This window comes from Gekko japonicus, unplaced genomic scaffold (assembly GCF_001447785.1).
Source record: "Gekko japonicus isolate JY-2015 unplaced genomic scaffold, Gekko_japonicus_V1.1 scaffold103, whole genome shotgun sequence".
Classification (NCBI taxonomy): Eukaryota; Metazoa; Chordata; class Lepidosauria; order Squamata; family Gekkonidae; genus Gekko; species Gekko japonicus.
This window is the reverse complement of record NW_015160210.1, coordinates 1,434,645-1,454,970: the sequence shown is the minus strand read 5'-3', so window position 1 is coordinate 1,454,970 and position 20,326 is coordinate 1,434,645. Positions and strand designations below refer to the sequence as shown.

Here is a 20,326-nt window from a genome sequence, read left to right as displayed (position 1 = left end):
TAGAGATGTAAAATTTCCGGAAATTTTGAAGCTCGGGAAAAAAACCCGTTTTTTGTTGCGTGTGCCCGCCCCCTGGGCTCTTTACTGTCGGAGCTCCGCTCCTGTGCGCTCCTGCAGGAAATGACCCCTGGGTACAGCTAGTCTCCAAGCCTGAACTGATGTTACAGACCTGTTCTCTACATCTTCCCACCAAATAATTCTGGGTGTTAGCTTGGTGAAAGAATACCCTACTGTTACCTGGAGGTAGTAAATGTCTTTTGAAAACAATAGTGTGCATCTGATCCCGGACTTGCAAAAATCTAAATGGCCAACGACTACTGGCCTTTTGTTGTCTTCCTGAGGCTGACCACTCCCCCCCATGCCTTCACATCTCTCTGTGTGCATCATGAACACCGATCTCTCTTCTGAATGGCTGCCGACTCTCGGGAGAAAGTTGTGTTTCCACTGGGAGCCAGTTTGGTGTAGTGGTTAAGTGCACGGACTCTAATCTGGGAGAACCGGGTTTGATTCTCCGCTCCTCCACTAACAGCTACTGGATGACCTTGGGCAAGCCACAGTTCTATCAGAGCTGTTCTTGAAAAAAAGCAGTTTATGTCAGAGCTCTCTCAGCCCCCCTGGCTCACAGGGTGTCTGTTGCGGGGAGGGGAAGGGAAAGGAGTTTGTAAGCCACTCTGAGACTCTGAGTGAAGGGCAGGGTATAAATCCAATCTCTTCTTTTTCTAAACGACGCTAACCTTAATCACTGAAAGAAGGATTTTTCTTTCTGGCTTCTAATATGCTCGTTCGGTTACTTGCTTTTACAGTGGCGAGAGCGGATCAGGGAAGACCGAAGCCACCAAACTGATCCTCCGTTACCTGGCTGCGATAAACCGGAAGTATACTGCGACCCAGCAGGTACAAGATCCAGGGCTTAGAAAACAGATCTTGGGGTTAGTGTGAATGCTGAATCCTGATCTCTAAGCAAGGGTCCCTCGTTGTTTCTGTGCCAGTGGGCATCTTTGGAATTTTGACACAGCCACAAAATGGCCGCTGCAGGGGGCGGAGCCAGCCACAAAATGGCTGCCAAGGCTTCCCTTCAGTCACTCAACGAAGATGCTTTGTGCTGTGGTGGCGGCTACTGCCGAAGGGACATTTAAAAAAAATAATTGCACAGCTGATCGCTAAATGGAATGTAATATCCTGGTGTGTCATTCGTATTTCTCGAATCTGCCCGTTGTTCTAAGAACGCACTGACAGGGGTAATTTACTTGTCAACCTTGCTACCTCGGAGCCTTGGTGTGGCCCCGCACCAAGAAAATAAAGAAAATAAGGGCAAGCCCGCCAGGGCAGCGGCCTGCAATGCCTTAACACACTCACACTAGTTCCTTAAACACAAACCGTTCTTTTATTTGAGGGTTAGTATCAAGGTTACACAGGAAGGGCTGGAGCAATTTAGTGCTCTCCCCACAGCCCACAATACTCTAATTCTCCTTCCCTAAAATATGCAATCAAATACTAAGATAAAATAATAACAATATAAGACATTCAAACAGACAAAGACACAAACACAATCAGAGGCCTTTGGGCTCACCCAGAAACAGAGAGAGAGAGACAAGGGTTAATTCCCCACCAGTTTGGTGTCGTGGTTAAGTGCGAGGACTCTAACCTGGGAGAACTGGGTTTGATTCCCCACTCCTCCACTTGCACCTGCTGGATGACCTTGGGCAAGCCGTAGTTCTGATAAGAGCTGTCCTTGAAAAAGAGTAGTTTCTGTCAGAGCTCTCTCAGCCCCACCTACCTCACAGGGTGTCTGTCGTGGGGAGGGGGAGGGAAAGGAGTTTGTAAGCCTCTCTGGGACACCTTTGGGTAGTGAAGGGCGGGGTATAAATCCAATCTCTTCTTCTGACTTATTTATACCCTTCGATCAAAAGGTTACCCAGGAATTCACACTTTCTGTCCATGACATCAACTCTTACATCAAGCAATTGTTTGATGTACTTCAGTAATAAATGATGTTTCTTTTCATATAAGCCAGCAAGACAGCACTATGTTTACAGAACATGTTAAAATAACAATCTGCATTCAGATTTACAACACTATAGCGGACCTTGTCAGGATCTTCTCACAATCTCCTTTGCGCATTAGATAAGGCAGAGTCCTTCGCATTATCTCTGAAGTGCAAAGGAGGTGTAAAGCCAAATGCTCTGATGTACTGTTCTTTTACATTTAATTACGGCCCTGGGCCACAACATCCCCGTGAATCCTTGGAGATGGATGTTAGCTTTTTAAAAATTCAAGGTACTGAGTATTTTTGAGTGTGAACGTGAATCTCTAAAGGCAGGCGTCGTATTTCAAAACCTTAGTACGTTTTAACTTGCCACGGCCAATGGCCATGTACAATAGACTTGACTTGACACCGCCAATCAAAACGCCAATGGCCAATGAGAAGTCTTGCTGGGCGAAAACCTCCACCAGGCCCAACCCACTTTCTAAGAACACTTGGTGGGCCCCAGGAAAGGTGTTGGTGGGCAACATGTCGCCCGTGGGCACCACACTGGTGACCCGTGCTACAGGCATAGTCTGGTACACTGAGTGGGACGATACGAGTCTTTTGGGGGGCTGATAGGATAAAACATTCTACCCCTTATGTGAACATGTTGTTCTTTCGCATCCTGTTTCTTCCTTCCTCACGCCGATGCTGATCTACGTGCCCCTTCTTACACCAATTTGTCCCTCCGCTTCTGTCCCATGTGCCCGTAGATAGAGGTATGGCAAAGTTGCGTGTGCAGTGTTGGCCGTTTGGCTTGGTTTGAAATGCCGTGAGACCAGCAGGGGTCATTTCGTAGCAAAGAGGTGCAGGAGCTCATTAGCATAACCTATTAGCATAACTTATTTGCATATGCCACACCCCCTGACATCACCGGAAGTGTGTCAGAAGGCAACACCCACTGCAACTTAGCTGGCTGCTTCTTGCTCCTCGTGGCCCGGGGCTGCTGGGAGCAGAGGGCGGGGCTTCTTGAATGTGCCCGCCCCCTGGGCTCTTTACTGCCGGAACTCCGCTCCTGTGCACTCCTGCAGGAAATGACCCCTGGAGACCAGAAAGGGGGGAAGGCATGTTCGTGTTGGGCTTACCCCTGAGTGGTTAACCCCTTTCCACACCCATTATGCTTGGGTTGGCTACCCCTGGGATGAGTTCATCTACAGAGAGCAGAGGGGCATGGTTGGGTCTGGACATCAATGTTCCCTCTAAGCTGTGGAGTCTTGTGAGCAAAAATTCTACTCTGTGAGCTACTGGCTTTAAAGTTGTGAGCGAGCGATTTGGCGACTGCATACATTAGTCTGTTCTGGAGCCCTCCTTCCTGAGCCAAGACGAAAATGTGTGCGCCGGAGGCTAAAAAACTGTGAGCTGGCTCACACTGACTCAGCTTAGAGAGAACACTGGATGACCACCGAGGAAGTCCCGGGTTCCTGCACGGAGGCCATAAGTTGGCTGTAACTTGACGGCACCGTTGGTTGCCAGCTCTGGCTTGGGAAATTCCTGGAGATTTTAGGGTGGAGCCACGGGAGGGGGGAGGGGATCATAACCTCAGGTGGTTATAATGCTATGGAGTGCACCTTCCAATGCAGCCATTTTCTGTGGGGGAAGTGATCTCTGTAACCTGTAACCTAGAGACCAGCTGTTATTCTGGAAGATCTCCAGCTACCACCTGAAAACTGGCAACCCTGACGCACCATCACAGCCCACGAGACCTAAACTTGAACACACATGAGTCTGCCTTACACTGAATCAGACCCTGGGTCCATCAAGGTCAGTCTTGTCTACTCAGACTGGCAGCGGCTCTCCAGGGTCTCGGGAGGAGGTCTTTCCCATCACCTCCTGCTTGGTCCTTTTCACCTGGAGATGCCGGGGACTGAACCTGGGACCCCCTGCATGCCAAGCAGAGGCTCTTCCACTGAGCCACAGCCCCTCTTTAAAGCTCTCCAGGGTCTCGGGAGGAGGTCTTTCCCATCACCTCCTGCCTGGTCCTCTTTAACTGGAGATGCCGGGGACTGAACCTGGGACATCCTGCATGCCGAGCAGAGGCTCTGCCACTGAGCCACGGCCCCTCTTTACAGCTCTCCAGGGTCTCAGGAGGAGGTCTTTCCCATCACCTACTGCCCGGTCTTTTCACCTGGAGATGCCGGGGACTGAACCTGGGACCTTCTGCATGCCAAGCAGAGGCTCTGCCACTGAGCCACAGCCCCTCTTGACAGCTCTCCAGGATCTCAGGCGGAGGTCTTTCCCATCACCTCCTGCCCAGTCTTTTCACCTGGAGATGCCGGGGACTGAACCTGGGACCTTCTGCATGCCAAGCAGAGGCTCTTCCACTGAGCCACGGCCCCTCTTTACAGCTCTCCGGGGTCTCAGGTGGAGGTCTTTCCCATCACCTACTGCCTGGTCCTTGTTAACTGGAGATGCCGGGGACTGAACCTGGGACCTTCTGCATGCCAAGCAGAGGCTCTGCCACTGAGCCACAGCCCCTCTTGACAGCTCTCCAGGGTCTCAGGCGGAGGTCTTTCCCATCACCTCCTGCCTGGTCCCTTTAATTGGAGATGCCGGGGACTGAACGTGGGACCTTCTGCATGCCAAGCAGAGGCTCTTCCTCTGAGCCACAGACCCTCTTTACAGCTCTCCAGGGTCTCAGGTGGAGGTCTTTCCCATCACCTACTGCCTGGTCCTTTTTAACTGGAGATGCCGGGGACTGAACGTGGGACCTTCTGCATGCCAAGCAGAGGCTCTTTTTCTGAGCCACAGACCCTCTTTACAGCTCTCCAGGGTCTCAGGTGGAGATCTTTCCTATCACCTCTTACCTGGTCCTTTTTAACTGGAGATGCCGGGGACTGAACCTGGGACCTTCTGCAGGCCAAGCAGATGCTCTACCACTGAGCCACAGCCCCTCTTTACAGCTCTCCAGGGTCTCAGGTGGAGGTCTTTCACATCATCTACTGCCTGGTCCTTTTAACTGGAGATGCAGGGGTCTGAATCTGTTACCTCCTGCATGCCAAGCAGAGGCTCTACTACCCAATTTGCAAATACAATTGATCAACATCTGTTATGCCGATATAGAAGTGAATTTGTGCACAGGCGTCTTCTGGTGCTATCCAACACAAGTTCAAAGTTCTTGTTTCACCCATCTGTCATCTGGTCCCCCAACCAGAACAGACGCAGGTACCCATGGGTTGGACAACGTGGGTACCCACGGGTTGGGCAATTCCAGGTTTTTTCCCCAAAAACAAGTTTTATCCTCTTGCAAGTGCCTGATTTTATTTTCTTTTGTTTTCCCGTGTGTGTGTGTCTGGGCGGGTCAGATCCTGGAAGCGACTCCTCTGCTGGAATCCTTCGGGAATGCCAAGACCGTGCGGAACGACAATTCCAGCAGGTTTGGGAAATTTGTGGAGATCTTTCTGGAGGGGTAAGGAATCCCTGTTCCTTTCTATCGTTTTCTCCTCCATCAGTCTTGCGCACTTTAATGTTGTTTTATTACGGTTTTCATAATATATTTCACAATCACATTTTGGGAGAACTTTGGGTGAGCCAAGTGGGTTCCCCCATTTGGCCTACATCACAACCCTGTGGGGTAGGCTACGCTGAGAATTTCTGGTTTAAAGCTACCCGCAGAGAGATCTGAACCTGGGTCACCCTTTGAGTTGCAATTACAGCTGATGGCCAAATTTAGAGTCCAGTGGAGGCACCTTTAAGACCCCCAAGATTTATTCAAGGCTTGAGCTTCCGTGTGCATGCACACTTTTTTCAAATACATTGGAATGGTAGATAAGGTTCAAACTTATAGACAGGGACTGAACAGCAAATGAACATGTAACATGATGATGTTTAAGATATACAGAGTCAGAACTAAATAACAAGCTACGTTTATAAAGTCAACAGTTGTAATGCAATAAACATGTCAAAATAGCAGATAAATGTCTAAAGGTGTCTTTTCTAATTGTGGGAAGCAAATGAAGAATCTGCCTTCTCCCAGGCGTGGAGGTCACTTAACAGCACTTTTTTGAGGTGGATGCAGGGTCATGTCAGCAAAACATCCCAATATTCCTTGCATTACATTCAGTATTCTAATATACTATTCTGAAAAAGAAATACACTAAAATAAAATACAGAGGATTTATACTCCTTCTTGTTCAGAATATATATGTGAGGACTGAATGAGTTAGCATATGTCATGAGATAAGAAACCAATATCCCTGTTGAGTCCTGGGGGAGGGTTGTTCCAAGTGTTGTAATAACTCGTAATTCAGCAGTTTCCCTTTCCGTTCTGTTCCTGAGGTTCCTTTGTAATGAAACAGCTACTTTGAGATCACCCATTGAATGTCCTGGAAGGCTGAAGGGTTCTCCTACAGGTTTCCCAATCTTGTGATTCCCGATGTCAGATTTGTGTATGATGGCCAGACTGCACAGAAATGTTCCCCTGGAGGAAATGGCAGCTTTTTTTGGGGGGGGGGGCACTGTGTATAGGGTTGCCAACCTCCAGGTGGGGCCTAGAGTTCTCCCAGAATTACGACCGATCTCCACACCACAAAAATCAGTTGCCCTTAGAGAAAATGGCAGCTTCAACTCTAGACCCCCTATCCCTGCTGAGAACATAAGAACATAAGAGAACATAAGAGAAGCCAATGTTGGATCAGGCCAATGGCCCATCTCGTCCAACACTCCCTGTCACACAGTGGCCAAAAATACCAGGTGCCATCAGGAGGTCCATCAGTGGGGCCAGGACACCAAATTCTTCCTTCCCCAGGCTCCTTATACCCACTGAAAACCACCTATGTGAGTAATCTTGTGGCAGGGAGTTCCACAAGTCAATTATGCATGGGTTTCTGGCTATTCCAAACCTCTTTGGCTCTCACCCTCATGGAGTTCCCTCGTTGTGGCCCTTCCAGTGAGGGTGGAGGTCTTCTTCACATGCTCATCCAGCATCTGGAGACTGGAGAAGTGGGATTGTGCATTGCTGACCCTTCTCTTGACCTCTAGGTGATTTGAAGGTGCCAATAGATTCCATGTGTGCCCAGCTGTATGCCCACAGGGATCTCTCTGCCTTTGGGAGCCCATTTTTTCCTGGGTTCCTGGTTGTGAGCTGAACCTCCTGGTGTGTACAGAGTTCCAAGCAGACACAGTGTACCTCATCCACCTCACCTCATCCCAAGTTTAAAGACTGTCTGGAAAAGCCTTGCGTTGGGTAAACAAGGTGGGATTCCACAAGGTTTCCACCTTCCCCCAGAACCCAGAGCGGGAAACATCAGTCGAAACGAGGCCGAGGGTTCTCCCCGGGCCCAGATCCTAGAGCTGCAAGACGCTGGGCGACCGGACACAAATTCTAAGCTTTCTCTCTGCAGCAAGCTCATCTGTGGTGCCATAACCTCGCAGTACCTTCTGGAGAAGTCCAGGGTGGTCTTTCAGGTGAGGGGCTATCCTCCTGCTCTTTCCCCCCTTCTGAATCCTTTCCGTAGAAGCCCGGGGGGCTTAGCGACACACAAATCCCAGAGAGGTCGGCTGGAATAAAACAAACCGTGGGCTGTTTTTTTGGTGCGCTAAATGCGCACACCTTGCGCATGTCAATTTAAAAAAAAAAAAAAAAAAGTCGGTGCACCTTTAGACAGGGCTGGACTTGCCTGGATGCAGAAGTCTGCCCTTTGCAATAGATTTGGCCAGGAGTTCCCTACGTGAGGCCAATGGGCACAATGGTGCCCGCGAAAGCCTTTCCTGGCGCCAACCAAGTGTTTACAGGAAGTGGGCGGGGCTAGGTGGAGCTGATTGGCCATTGGAGATTTGATTGGCTGTGCAGATTTTGTAAGAATATTGCTTTGGCGAACCACTGCCACCACAGCACAAGGATCTTCACAGTGTGGCTGTAGGTAAGGGGTGGTAGCCATTTTGTGGCTGGCTCCACCTCCTGTGGCAGCCATTTTGTGGCTGCGGCTGCCATGCTGTGTGAGAGTTCCAAAGGTGCCCACAGGCTCAGAAAGAAGGAGAAGAAGAGATTGGATTTATACCACGCCTTTCACTACCTGAAGGAGTCTCAGAGCGGCTTACAATCTTCTTTCCCGTCCTCTCCCCACAACAGACACCCTGGGAGGCATGTGGGGCTGAGAGAGCTCTGAGAGGACCGCTCTTGAGAGGACAGCTCTGAAAGAACTTCTGACTGACCCAAGGTCACCCAGCCGGCTGCGTGTGGAGGAGTGGGGAATCAAACCCGGTTCTCCCAGATTAGAGTCCTCACTCTTAATGCTCCCTCTAAGCTGTGGAGTCCTGTGAGCAAAAATTCTACTTTGTGACCTACTGGCATTAAAGTTGTGAGCCAGCGATTTGGCTGCTGCATAAATTAGTCTGCTCTGGAGCCCTCCTTCCTGAGCTCAGACAAAAATCTGTGAGCCGGAGGCTAAAAAACTGTGAGCTAGCTCACACTAAGCTTAGAGGGAACACCACTACACCAAACTGGCTCTCAGAAAGGTTGGGTTACCCCTGGATTTGGCTATCAATAAAGATCAACAAATCTACAATGATGTAGTTTGTTATATTTGTACCACGGGGAGGTGTGCCATTCAGATCTGGAGGGGAGGAGTCCCCCCCCCCCAAAAAAAATCTTGAAATTTATCTGAGTTCTCTTCTTCCCGGTGTTAACTTTCCTTCTCTCTGTGCCGTCTCCTTACGAAGGCCAATAACGAACGGAATTACCATATCTTTTATGAGATGCTGGCCGGCCTTCCTGGTCATCAGAAGCGCAAATTCTTCCTCCAAGAGGCCGAGACGTATTTTTACCTGAACCAGGTATGTCCCTTGCCCCTGAAGCATCTATGAAACAAACACCACTGGGTAAGGGTTGTCGTTTGTGGCGCATAAAACCCCCAAAGTTGACTTCAGAATGGGGAGACCCTTGTCACGGGGATATACCCGGAGGGACCCTTTCCTCCTTTCTGGTTTCCACAGGGAGGGAACTGTGAGATTCCCGGCAAGGCGGACGCGGAGGATTTCCACAGGATGCTGACGTCCATGGAGGCCCTGCACTTCACCCTCGACGACCAGAACAGTATCTTCCGGATTCTCTCTTCCATCCTCCACCTGGGGAACGTCTATTTTGAAAAATACGAGGTAACTGGTGGCCAGGCGGGGGGAAAGGGAGGGCCAATCCGAGTGCGGAGAATCAGTTCACGAGATCGCTCGATCCTTGGCCTGATCTGAACGTGGGGCTTTGCAGATCGATTACCAGGAGGTGGCTTCCGTCGTGAGCGCCAGGGAGATCCGGGTCGTGGCCGAGCTCTTGCAGATCTCCCCAGAATGTCTGCAGAAGGCGGTTACCTTCAAAGTGACGGTGAGGAGGCCAAGGCCAGTGTTCCCTCTAAGCTGAGTTGGTGTGAGCCAGCTCACAGTTTTTTAGCCTCCGGCTCACACATTTCTTGTCTTCGCTCAGGAAGGATGACTCCAGAGCAAACTAATTTATCCAGCAGCCAAATTGCTCACTCACAACTTTAATGCCAGTAGTTCACCAAGTAGAATTTCTGCTCACAAGACTCCATAGCTTAGAGCAGTGGTTCTCAACCTTCCTAATGCCGCGACCCTTTAATACAGTTCCTCATGTTGTGGTGACCCCCAACCGTAAAATTATTTTCGTTGCTATCATAAGACCATTGAAAATTTGTGTTTTCCGATGGTCTTAGGCGACCCCTGTGAAAGGGTCGTTCGACCCCCTAAGGCAGTGGTGGCGAACCTATGGCACAGGTGTTGGCACGTGTGCCTTCGCCCCAGCCAGGCCCAGACCGTCATTAAAGTGTCGAATTCTCTGCCAAATAATTTTAAGTAAATGAAAGCATTTGGGATTGCTTTCCTTACTTTGTTTGGATCATCTAAAGTTAATGTATGAGTTGTTTTTTCTAAAGTAAAACCTCCGTATTCAGGTTAAATTGCTGTGTTGGCACTTTGCGATAAATAAGTGGGTTTTGGGTCGCAGTTTAGGCACTTGGTCTCTAAAAAGTTTGCCATCACTGCCCTAAGGGGTCGCGACCCACAGGTTGAGAACCGCTGGCTTAGAGGGAGCATTGGCCGAGACCCATGAATTATGCCCGGGACCAAGGGAGGGGAGGGTATCCGGGACTTCACGCCTGTATCGTGGCCGAGACCTCTGGCAGAAGTTCCCTCCTCTGACCCGTTGTCCTGGCCATGCAACTCAGGATGCAGACAGTTTTGAACGCTCCCATTTGGATCCCAGAGGGGAGTTGCCATCCTCCAGGTGACACCTGGAGATCTCCTGCTAATTAGGGATGCCACGCAGTGTTCCCTCTAAGCTGAGTTAGTGTGAGCCAGGTCACAGTTTTTTAGCCTCTGGCTCACACATTTTTGTCTTAGCTCAGGAAGGAGGGCTCCAGAGCAAAATAATGTACGCAGTAGCCAAATTGCTCGCTCACAACTTTAATGCCAGCAGCTCACCAAGTAGAATTTTTGCTCACAGGACTCCACAGCTTAGAGGGAGCATTGGTTGTAAACAGTGTTCCCTCTAAGCTGAGTTAGTGTGAGCTAGCTCACAGTTTTTTAGCCTCCGGCTCCCACATTTTTGTCTTCGCTCAGGAAGGAAGGCTCCAGAGAAAGCCTATCTGTGCAGCAGCCAAATTGCTCGCTCACAGCTTTAATGCCAGTAGCTCATAAACAGTGTTCCCTCTAAGCTGAGTTAGTGTGAGCTAGCTCACAGTTCTTTAGCCTCTGGCTCACACATTTATGTCTCAGCTTGGGAAGGGTGGCTCCAGAGCAAACTAAGGTACGCAATAAACAAATTGCTCACTCACAGCTTTAATGCCAGTAGCTCACAAAGCAGAATTTTTGCTCACCGCTCAGAGGAAGCATTGATGCCAATCTCCAGGTGGGACCTGGGGACCCCCCCAGAATTACAGCTCATCTCCAGACTACAGAGGTCTCCAGAGGACCAAGATAAGTTCCCTTGGAGAAAATGGCTGCTTTGGAGAGTAGGGTCTGTGGCATTATAGCCCGCTGAGGTCCCTCCCCAAGGCTCCACCCCCAAAATCTCCAGGTATTTCCCAACCCAGAGCTGGCAACCCGATCCCAGAGGGAAAGGAGAAGAAACCACCATTTACCGCAGTATGTTCCTGCCTGGGAATTAAGATGGCAGGGAGAGGTCCCCCTGACTGTCCCCACCAATCAAAGAAGCAGGTTTGGCAGAAACACAAGACGGGGCCTTTTCGGTGGCGGCCCCGCGATTCTGGAACAACGGCCCCAGGGAGGTGCGCCTGGCCCCCCTCATGTTTGATCTTTAGGAGGCAGCTGAAGACCATTTTATTTATTTCTCTAAATAGTGGGTTTGTGTCTTTTTGTGTACTCTGTGCTATGTATTTTATTCATAAATACATATGGGGCTGAGAGCAGCTAGACCTCTCCAGGTGGTGACTGGCAATCTCCCCCTATTACAGCTGATCTCCAGGCGACAGAGATCAGTTCATCCTGGAGAAAATGGCCACTTTGGGAAGTAGATTCCATGACATCATAGCCCATGGGAAGTCCCTCCTCTCCCCAAACCCCGCCCTCCTCAGGCTCTTCTACCCCTCCAAAATCTCCAGGTATTTCCCAACCTGGAGTTGGCAACTTAGTGCAGTGGAGGAAGGGAGACAAGTGTGATTCTTTCTGCTCTTCCCTGACAGGAAACCCTGAGGGAAAAGATCCTCACCCCCCTCACGGTCGACAGCGCCATGGATGCCAGGTAAACAGAAGGTGTTTTTAGGGTCCAGAGTCCATAGCCTGCAACCTACACTCATAGCTGACACAACTGCTTTATCAAAGCTTAGGACATAACCAGTTTGATGTAGTGGTTAGGAGCGCGGACTCTAATCTGGGAGAATCGGGTTTGATTCCCCACTCCTCCACATGCAGCTGCTGGTATGACCTTGGCTTAGTCACAAGTTCTCTCAGAGCTGTTCTCTCAAGGGCAGTCCTCGAGAGAGCTCTCTCAGCCCCGCCTGCCTCACAGGATGTTTGTTGTGGGGAGGGGAAGGGGAAGGAGATTGTAAGCCGCTCTGAGACTCCTTCAGTTAGTAAAGGGCAGGGTATAAATCCAATCTCCTCCTCCTCCTCTTCCTCTTCTTCCGGCTTACTTACTTACTTAGATATTACTTACTTTCTTAGTTTGCTCCCCCAATGGGACACCCAAAATGGCTCACAAGATCATTCTCCTCCATTTTATCTGCACCACAACCGCCCTACCAGGTAGGCCAACTGCTGGATCGTGCTGCTGGTTGTTCTTCCGTTAATGGGCTCTCGCGCTTTCTCTTCTTCCCCCTCAGAGATGCCATCGCCAAGATTCTCTACTCCCTGCTGTTCAACTGGATCACGGAGAGGATTAACCGGCGCATCTATCCCAAGCAGAAGGCCCTGTCCATCGCCATCTTGGACATCTACGGCTTCGAGGTAGGAGGCAGAATCAACCATACGATAGAAAGGAGTTAGGTTATGCAGAACTCTGATTGTAGAAAAGAGCAAGAGCCCAGCGGCACCTTAAAGACTAACAAAAATTGCGACAAGCAAGAGTCCAGTGGCACCTGAGAGATTAACGAAATTTGTGGTAGTGTATGAGCTTTAGTGAGTCACTGCTCACTTCTTCAGATACAGTCAGAATGTGAGTCCCTCTGTCCTGTATAGAGGAGGAGGCGGAGACTGGATTTATACCCTGCCCTTCACTCAGAGTCTCAGAGTGGCTTACAAATTCCTTTCCCTTCCCCTCCCCACAACAGACGCCCTGTGAGGTAGGTGGGGCTGAGAGAGCTCTGTCTGAGAACTGCTCTTGAGAGAAAAGCTCTGACAGAACTATGGCTTGCCCAAGGTCATCCAGCAGCTTCAAGTGGAGGAGTGGGGAATCAAACCCGGTTCTCTCAGATTAGAGTCCGCACACTTAACCACGACACCAAACCGGCTCAGAGTGGAGAGCGGAGTGATTTCGGATGCCAAACGACATTAGTAGGCAGATGATAACAGCAGGCGTGATTGAATTAGGCATGATATGCAGAGAGGTAGTAGGCGTGGATGTTAAGTCGCTCGCTTAACAAAACAGTTGGAGAGTGATTCAGCAAGAACACAGCTTTATTCTTCAACTCGAACACAACTCCAACATGGATCAACATCGGATAGCCAGAACAGCCTTTACATTGCAGCTGTCCTGCTTTTAAACATTCCCAGCTAACGTAGCCACACCCACTGTACAAATACCAACCAATACGGTTGTTCATATAAGGACCAATCACAGACGTTCCTGCTCAGGGAGCTTGCTGTAAGGTGATTGGCTAGGTGCTTCCTGGGCTAGCAATGCGATTGGATGGATTTGGATCCTAGCCCAGGACGAAGCTCAACATGGCAAGTCAATTAGATGTTTCACATAGATCATGCATTCAATGGCAGCTATTGAATACATTACAGTGGAGAAATCAGCATTGGCAATAGACAGGAAACCTAGGTCTCGATTCAGTCCAGGTGCATTGTCTTGAGCTTCGTTACCAGTTGCAATCCAGCAGTCTCACATTCAGGGAAGGTGCTGTTTAACAGGATGCCTTTTATTTCATACAGCCAATCAGGAGCCCTGCTGGCTCCTCCCACTTTCTGAAAACACTTGGTGGGTGTCAGGAAAAGGCATCGGCGGGTGCCCACGAACACCATGGTGGGGACCCCAGGTCTAGCTGGATGATGATAACGTGAGCTTCTGTAGGAATGGGTGCGGTGTCATTAGTGTGGCACCCGAAGTTAGAAAATTTGATTATCTGCCTGGCGCAAACCTCAATTTGGGCTTAAATCCCGAACTCTTACCCAGAGCCGGTCTGCAGTCTTCTCAAATGAGACGGAAGCTGGTTACGGATCTTCTCTAGCTTTCTTAAAAACTAAAACATCCTCCTGCTTTGCGAACAGGATTTGGGCTTCAACAGTTTCGAGCAACTGTGCATCAATTATGCCAATGAATACATCCAGTTCTTCTTCAACAAGATTGTCTTCAAGGAGGAACAGGTGAGGTGTCCAAGTCCTTACAGGTTGTTTATTGATTTATTTAATTTTTTAACCCATCCTCCCCTGTGGCAGGAGACAACAGGCTCAGGGTGGGTTGAAACATAGTGAGGGTAGCCAGACCCCTGGTCGGGCCAGGGGGTCTTCCCAGTCTTCAGGGCTCTAATCCACCCCCGAACAGGGACGTTGCTGTGCGATGTCCTGGTCACAATGAGGTCACCCGGAAGTGACCCAAACAGGGAGGTCGCTGTGCGATGTCCTGGTCACGATGAGGTCACCCGGAAGTGACATCATTGCGTTGCTGACTTCGGGGTGTGACGCTCTAGTTTTTGGGCAAACTGTATGATTTCAAGGGCAAAAGAAACCCATAGAGTTTAGCCCAAAAACTAGAGCGTCACTCCCCCGACCTTGGCAATGTGATGACATCACTTCCAGGTGAAGTCATCAGGGTGCGTATGTGCCAGAAGATTCCGACTGGCAGTCTGGGGCCCCCTGCTAGGAGCAAGGCAGGATCTGGAAAACCTAAACATAATAGCATGAACTCTTTTGCATATTAGGCGACACACCCCTAATGTAGCCAATTCTCCGAGAGCTTACAGTAGCCCCTTGTCAGAAGAGCTCTGTAAGCTCTTGGAGGATTGGCTACATTAGGGGGGTGTCGCCTGATATGCAGAGGAGTTCCTGCTACAAAAAGAGCCCTCTTAAAATCTATACAATTATTAATTGAAGAATTCACAAAACATTACTAAAACATTGCTAAAACATTGGATGGCATCAGGTGCGCAATTAAAAGTCCCAAGGGATTCTGATTGTGGGTAGCCGTAGACTAACGTTGTAGAGCAAATGAGTGGGTGAAAAAGTCAGCCATGATCGAAGGGAGCTAGGCCGAGAAGGGGAGGCCAATATTGAGGAATTGCCGCCACTCCAGCCCTAGGCCAGGCGGAACATCTCTGTTTTACAGGCCCTGAAGTGCATTAAATCCCGCAGGGCCCAGATCTCAGCTCGGATCGTGTTCCACCAGGCCGGCAGCAGATAACGATACCCAGCATTTGTAGGGTGTTTTTATCACTTGAAAGCACCTCACCCATATGATCCGGCTGCGATCTTCACAACAGGTCTGTAAAGCAGGCCTACGAGACCGTCTCCTCCGTCATGTCCCTGGGAGAGTGTTGCGCTTTTCAGACAGCAATATGCTGGTGGTGGTCCCCAGCCCCCAAGTCATCCACCGGTCCTCAACCAGGGTCAGGGCCTTTTCGGTCCTGGCCCCAACCTGGTGGGACTCCCTGCCTGCAAGGCGGAGATGTTCCACTTTGGGTGGAGGACAGCGATGGTTCCATCTTGGCTGCCACCCTCCTCTGTTATTTACATCTACCTCACCCTCTTTCCCCTGCCAGCAGTTGGAATTGGGACTATTTATTCACCACCTGATTGTGGGAAAGTTTTATTAATGTGTTTATTGGTTTTACCTTGTTTCTGTTTTATAAATATGTACATCGCCCAGAGCCCTGCTGTGACAAGAACTGGGCGATTCATAAATACAATAGATAGATAGACAGACAGATAGATGGATACACGGGTAGACAGACGGACGGGTAGATGGATAGGTAGGTGGATAGGTAGATGGATAGGTAGATAGGTAGGTAGATGGGTAGGTAGGTAGATGGGTAGGTAGGTAGATAGATTAGATTAGATGATTAGACAGACAGACAGACAGACAGACAGACAGACAGATTAGATAGATGGGTTGCCAGTTCCCTTACCGGTTTGCAGCAGAGGGAGAAGCTCCCGTTCCAGGACTTTTCGCATGCACACATAGCGTGTGCTGCAGTGATGTCGCCCAGAAGTGACATCATCACACTAGGCATGTCACCGGGGACACTCTATGATACCATAGAGTTTTCAGGTTGCATGCTAGAGCGTCCCCCTGGCGACATGCCCAGTGCAATGACGTCACCTCTGGGTGACGTCATAACGCTGGGCACGTCGGCCTGATCCGGACACTTTGGGGGTGGGGTTCCCCCTGCCGGCTGGATCTGGGCTGGCAGGTCGGGGGCCCTTTGGGTGGGGAAACCCCCGCCCCCCTGGGGGACCTGGTGGCATAGATAGATGAGAGAGAGAGAGAGAGAGAGAGAGAGAGAGGGGGATGGATAGATAGAGGAGAGAGAGAGAGAGAGAGAGAGAGAGAGAGAGAGAGAGAGAGAGAGAGAGGCTTGCTGGAGGCCACTTAGTGGATAAACACCAGAGATGAGCTTTGAAGTCAACGGCAGCTCGACTCCCCACTGCAAGCTTAACTTCTCGGTTCTGGGTTCAGGAGGAGTACATCCGGGAGCAGATCGAATGGAGGGAAATCCCGTTCAACGACAACCAGCCATGCATCGACCTCATCGCCCAGAAGCCTTATGGGATTTTGAGGATCCTGGATGATCAAAGCAGCTTCCCTCAGGTGACGTTCTTGGGGGGAGGTTGGGGGTGGTCACAAAATGGCAGGCAGGGCGGGCGGGGGGGGGACCGGCCTCTCCGCCTCCGCCTCGGAGCCCCGGTGAGTATCGCGGGTCCTCGTCTTGTAATAACTAATCTTGGAGAACGCATCTCTCAGTTTCTATCAGGCAGCCCGATAGAACTTGAGATATACTTTCTCCTAGATAAGTATAGAAAAATTAAGAAAAGAAAAATAAAAAATCACAAAATAGATCTGCCTTAAGCACACATCTATTATACACAGTGTCATATATTTTTCTATACCTACCTAGAGACTGGCAACTCTGGAGAAGGAGGTCTTCGTCCAAGTCTCTTGACAGTGCTGGGATGGGTAGGGGGCACTCACATGAATTTAAGTTGGTTTTCCCAGAGAAGGAAGACTCTCTGCACATATTCAGGACAGTGGCACTTGAGTCCACATTTGAAAAAGGCCCAAGGTCAAACAGCGAGTTCCATGGCAGAGTTTTGATTCGAACCTGGATCTCTCAGGTCCTAATCCAACCCTCTAACCAGGGGTCATTTCGTAGAAAAAGAGGTGCAAGTGAGCATTAGCATAACTCATTAGCATGACTTATTTGCATATGCCACACCCCCTGACATCACCGGAAGTGTGCCAGAAGGCGACACCCATTGCTCAGGCTCCACTGGACTGTTTTGGATTGCTAGCTATGGGGGGGGGGACGTGCAGATCTGCCCTCGCAGAGGAGGGAGAGCTTGTACCTGAATAAAACTTGGTCTTAAAGGTGCCACTGGACTGTTTTGGACTGGAGGGGGGCTCTGCAACTCTCCTGGCTGCTTCTTGCTCTGACTGAGGGCTGCTGGGAGCAGGGGGCAGGGCTTGTTGCATGTGCCCGCCCCCTGGGCTCTGTACTGCCAGAACGCCGCTCCGGTGCGCTCCTGCAGGAAATGACCCCTGCCTCTAACTGCTGCTCACCAGAAAGCTGTAATCTGAGCAGCGGGTCCATGGCAAAGCTGACTTTGAACGCAGACTTCCCAAATCACATTGGGGTCACATTCCCAGTCTGCTGAATTATTCCTCCGTCTTCCCAGGCGACGGACCACACCTTTCTCCAGAAGTGTCACTACCACCATGGTTGCAACGAGCTGTACTCCAAGCCGAAGATGCCGCTGCCGGAGTTCACCATTAAGCATTACGCGGGGAAAGTCACCTACCAGGTGAGCGGCCGGGAGTCCCCCAGGATCAAACAAAAAAGTGGGGGCCGGGACGTGATCAGCTCCTTTGCTCTTGCTTCAAAATCGGGACGGACGCAGACGTTAAGAACATAAGAGACGCCTTGGAACACTTTCCCTATGAGGAAAGGTTAAGGCGCTTGGGGCTCTTTAGCTTGGAGAAACGACGGCTGAGGGGAGACATGATTGAGGTTTATAAGATTATGCCTGGGATAGAGCAGGTAGAGAAAGAGGTACTTTTCTCCCTTTCTCACAATGCAAGAACTCGTGGGCACTCCATGAAATTGCTGAGCGGTCGGGTTAGAACGGATAAAAGGAAGTCCTTCTTCACCCAAAGAGTGATGAACACTTGGAATTCACTGCCACAGGAAGTGGTGGCGGCTACAAGCATGGACGGCTTCAAGAGGGAATTAGAAAAGCATATGGAACAGAGGTCCATGAGTGGCTATTAGCCACAAGGTATAGATAGGGACTCTGGGGCAAGGGATGCCCTGTCTTCTTGGTGCTTGGGGGGGTCAACAGTAGGAGGGCTTCTGGTGTCCTGGCCCCACTGGTGGACCTCCTGATGGCACCTGGTATTTCTGGCCACTGTGTGACACAGAGTGTTGGACTGGATGGGCCTCTGGCCTGATCCAACATTGGCGTCTCTCATGTTCTTTTGTTCTTACACAGAGAGGGATTAAAATGTGGGATCCGCTGCCAGAGGGTGTAGTGACGGCCGCAGAAATAAACAGCTTTAAAAGGGGAGTAGACAGATTCATGGAGGATAGATCTATCGGTGGCTACTAGCCGTGGTGACTAAAGAGAACCTCCATGTTCAAAGATAGTCAACCTCTGATTACCAGTGCCAGGAGGCAACATCAGGGGAAGGGCTTGGCCTCTCTGCCCTGTTGCTGGCGCTCCAGAGGAACTGGTTGGTCCCTGTGTGAGACGGGATGCTGGACTGGATGGACCCTCCCTGGTCTGACCCAGCAGGGCTCTTCTGAGGCTCCTATCAGGGGAAGGCCTCGGCCTCTGTGCCCTGTTGTTGGCCCTCCAGAGGAACTGGTTGGCCTCCGTGAGAGACGGGACGCTGGACTAGATGGACCCTCACTAGTCTGATCCAGCAGGGCTCTTCTGAGGCTCCTATCAGGGGAAGGCCTCGGCCTCTGTGCCCTGTTGTTGGCCCTCCAGAGGAACTGGTTGGCCTCCGTGAGAGACGGGACGCTGGACTAGATGGACCCTCACTAGTCTGATCCAGCAGGGCTCTTCTTACACTCTTACATTCAGATTTGGGCTGTGACGATAACAACAGGGGTAGCATCGCTCAGCACCACTGAAAATCGTTTCTGTAGGTAGCTGTGTTGGTCTGCAGTAAAATAGCTAGATATAGCTAAGGTGCTACTGGACTCGAATCCAGGACCATTGTTTCAGCTCGCTCCTAGGCACCAGTGGCCCTGTAGGGCAGAGGCCTGCTGGGAAATTTCCAATCTGACTTTGTTCGAAATTGTGTACTAAGGAAACTGAAATTTTGTTTCAGGATTACAACCTGCCCCATCAGAGTTTTGGGACATATTATAGCCCACTATGCAAATCTTTTTGTATATTCTGGACATGCATGCTTCCTTCCGTTTGCATTCCTTGAATGTTGACGGTTGCATATTTTGTTTGAAAGCTGTCCAAAAGCTCTTTGGCTGTTGGACTTTACCATAGCCGGTAATCTCTCTTGGTAACACTGAAACATATCCAGAGAAGTCAATAAAGAGAAGAGGGCAGGGAGTCAGGGACATAGGGGAAGGCCACAGCTCAGTGGCAAAGCCTCTGCTTGGCATGCAGAAGGTCTCAGGTTCAATCCCCAGCATCTCCAGTTAAAAGAACCAGGCACGAGCGGATGGGAAAGACCTCCGCCTGAGACCCTGGAGAGCTGTAAAGAGGGGCCGTGGCTCAGTGGCAGAGCCTCTGCTTGGCATGCAGGAGGCCCCAGGTTCATTCCCTGGCATCTCCTGTTAAAGGAATCAGGCAGGAGGTGATGGGAAAGACCTCAGCCTGAGACCTTGGAGAGCTGTAAAGAGGGGCTGTAGCTCAGTGGCAGAGCATCTGCTTGGCGTGCAGAAGGTCCCAGGTTCAATCCCCAGCGTTTCCAGTTAGAAAAGACCAGGCAGTAGGTGATGGGAAAGACCTTTATCCACCTGAGACCCTGGAGAGCTGTCAAGAGGGGCTGTGGCTCAGTGGCAGAGCCTCTGCTTGGCACACAAAAGGTCCCCGGTTCAGTCCCCAGCATCTCCAGTTAAAAAGGACCAGGCAGCAGGTGATGGGAAAGACCTTTCTCTGCCTGAGACCCTGGAGAGCTGCAGCGAGTCTGAGTAGACAATACTGACCTTGACAGACTGACAGTGTGACTCAGTGTAAGGCAGCTTCATGATCACGTGTAGAGACAGAATGAGACCCTAGGATTGCAACACGTAGAAATGGTGTGATTTTTTTTTTGTCTGCCTCACCCAGGTGCACAAATTCTTGGATAAAAATTACGACCAAGTACGTCAAGACGTCCTGGAACTTTTTGTCAACAGTAAGGTCAAAGTACGTATTTGGGTTTTCTCCATCTGGCTGTGTTTGGGTGGGTTCTCTTGGCATTTTGAAGGCCTTTCATATCTTGGGAGCGGTGTC

At 50.3% G+C, this 20,326-nt stretch overlaps 1 protein-coding gene across 1 annotated transcript in view; it reads left to right on the top strand.

Moving 5' to 3' along the window:
• MYO15A (myosin XVA) overlaps window positions 1–20,326 on the top strand; it is a 139,935-nt gene that overhangs the window by 16,087 nt on the left and 103,522 nt on the right. The window contains exons 8-20 of the mRNA XM_015409244.1: window positions 804–894; window positions 2,740–2,745; window positions 5,329–5,432; window positions 7,366–7,429; window positions 8,684–8,797; window positions 8,957–9,118; window positions 9,225–9,338; window positions 11,671–11,729; window positions 12,310–12,433; window positions 13,919–14,014; window positions 16,323–16,454; window positions 17,540–17,665; window positions 20,162–20,239. Coding sequence (XP_015264730.1) covers window positions 804–894; window positions 2,740–2,745; window positions 5,329–5,432; window positions 7,366–7,429; window positions 8,684–8,797; window positions 8,957–9,118; window positions 9,225–9,338; window positions 11,671–11,729; window positions 12,310–12,433; window positions 13,919–14,014; window positions 16,323–16,454; window positions 17,540–17,665; window positions 20,162–20,239 — 1,270 coding nt within the window. The remainder of the gene's footprint in view (window positions 1–803; window positions 895–2,739; window positions 2,746–5,328; window positions 5,433–7,365; window positions 7,430–8,683; window positions 8,798–8,956; window positions 9,119–9,224; window positions 9,339–11,670; window positions 11,730–12,309; window positions 12,434–13,918; window positions 14,015–16,322; window positions 16,455–17,539; window positions 17,666–20,161; window positions 20,240–20,326) is intronic.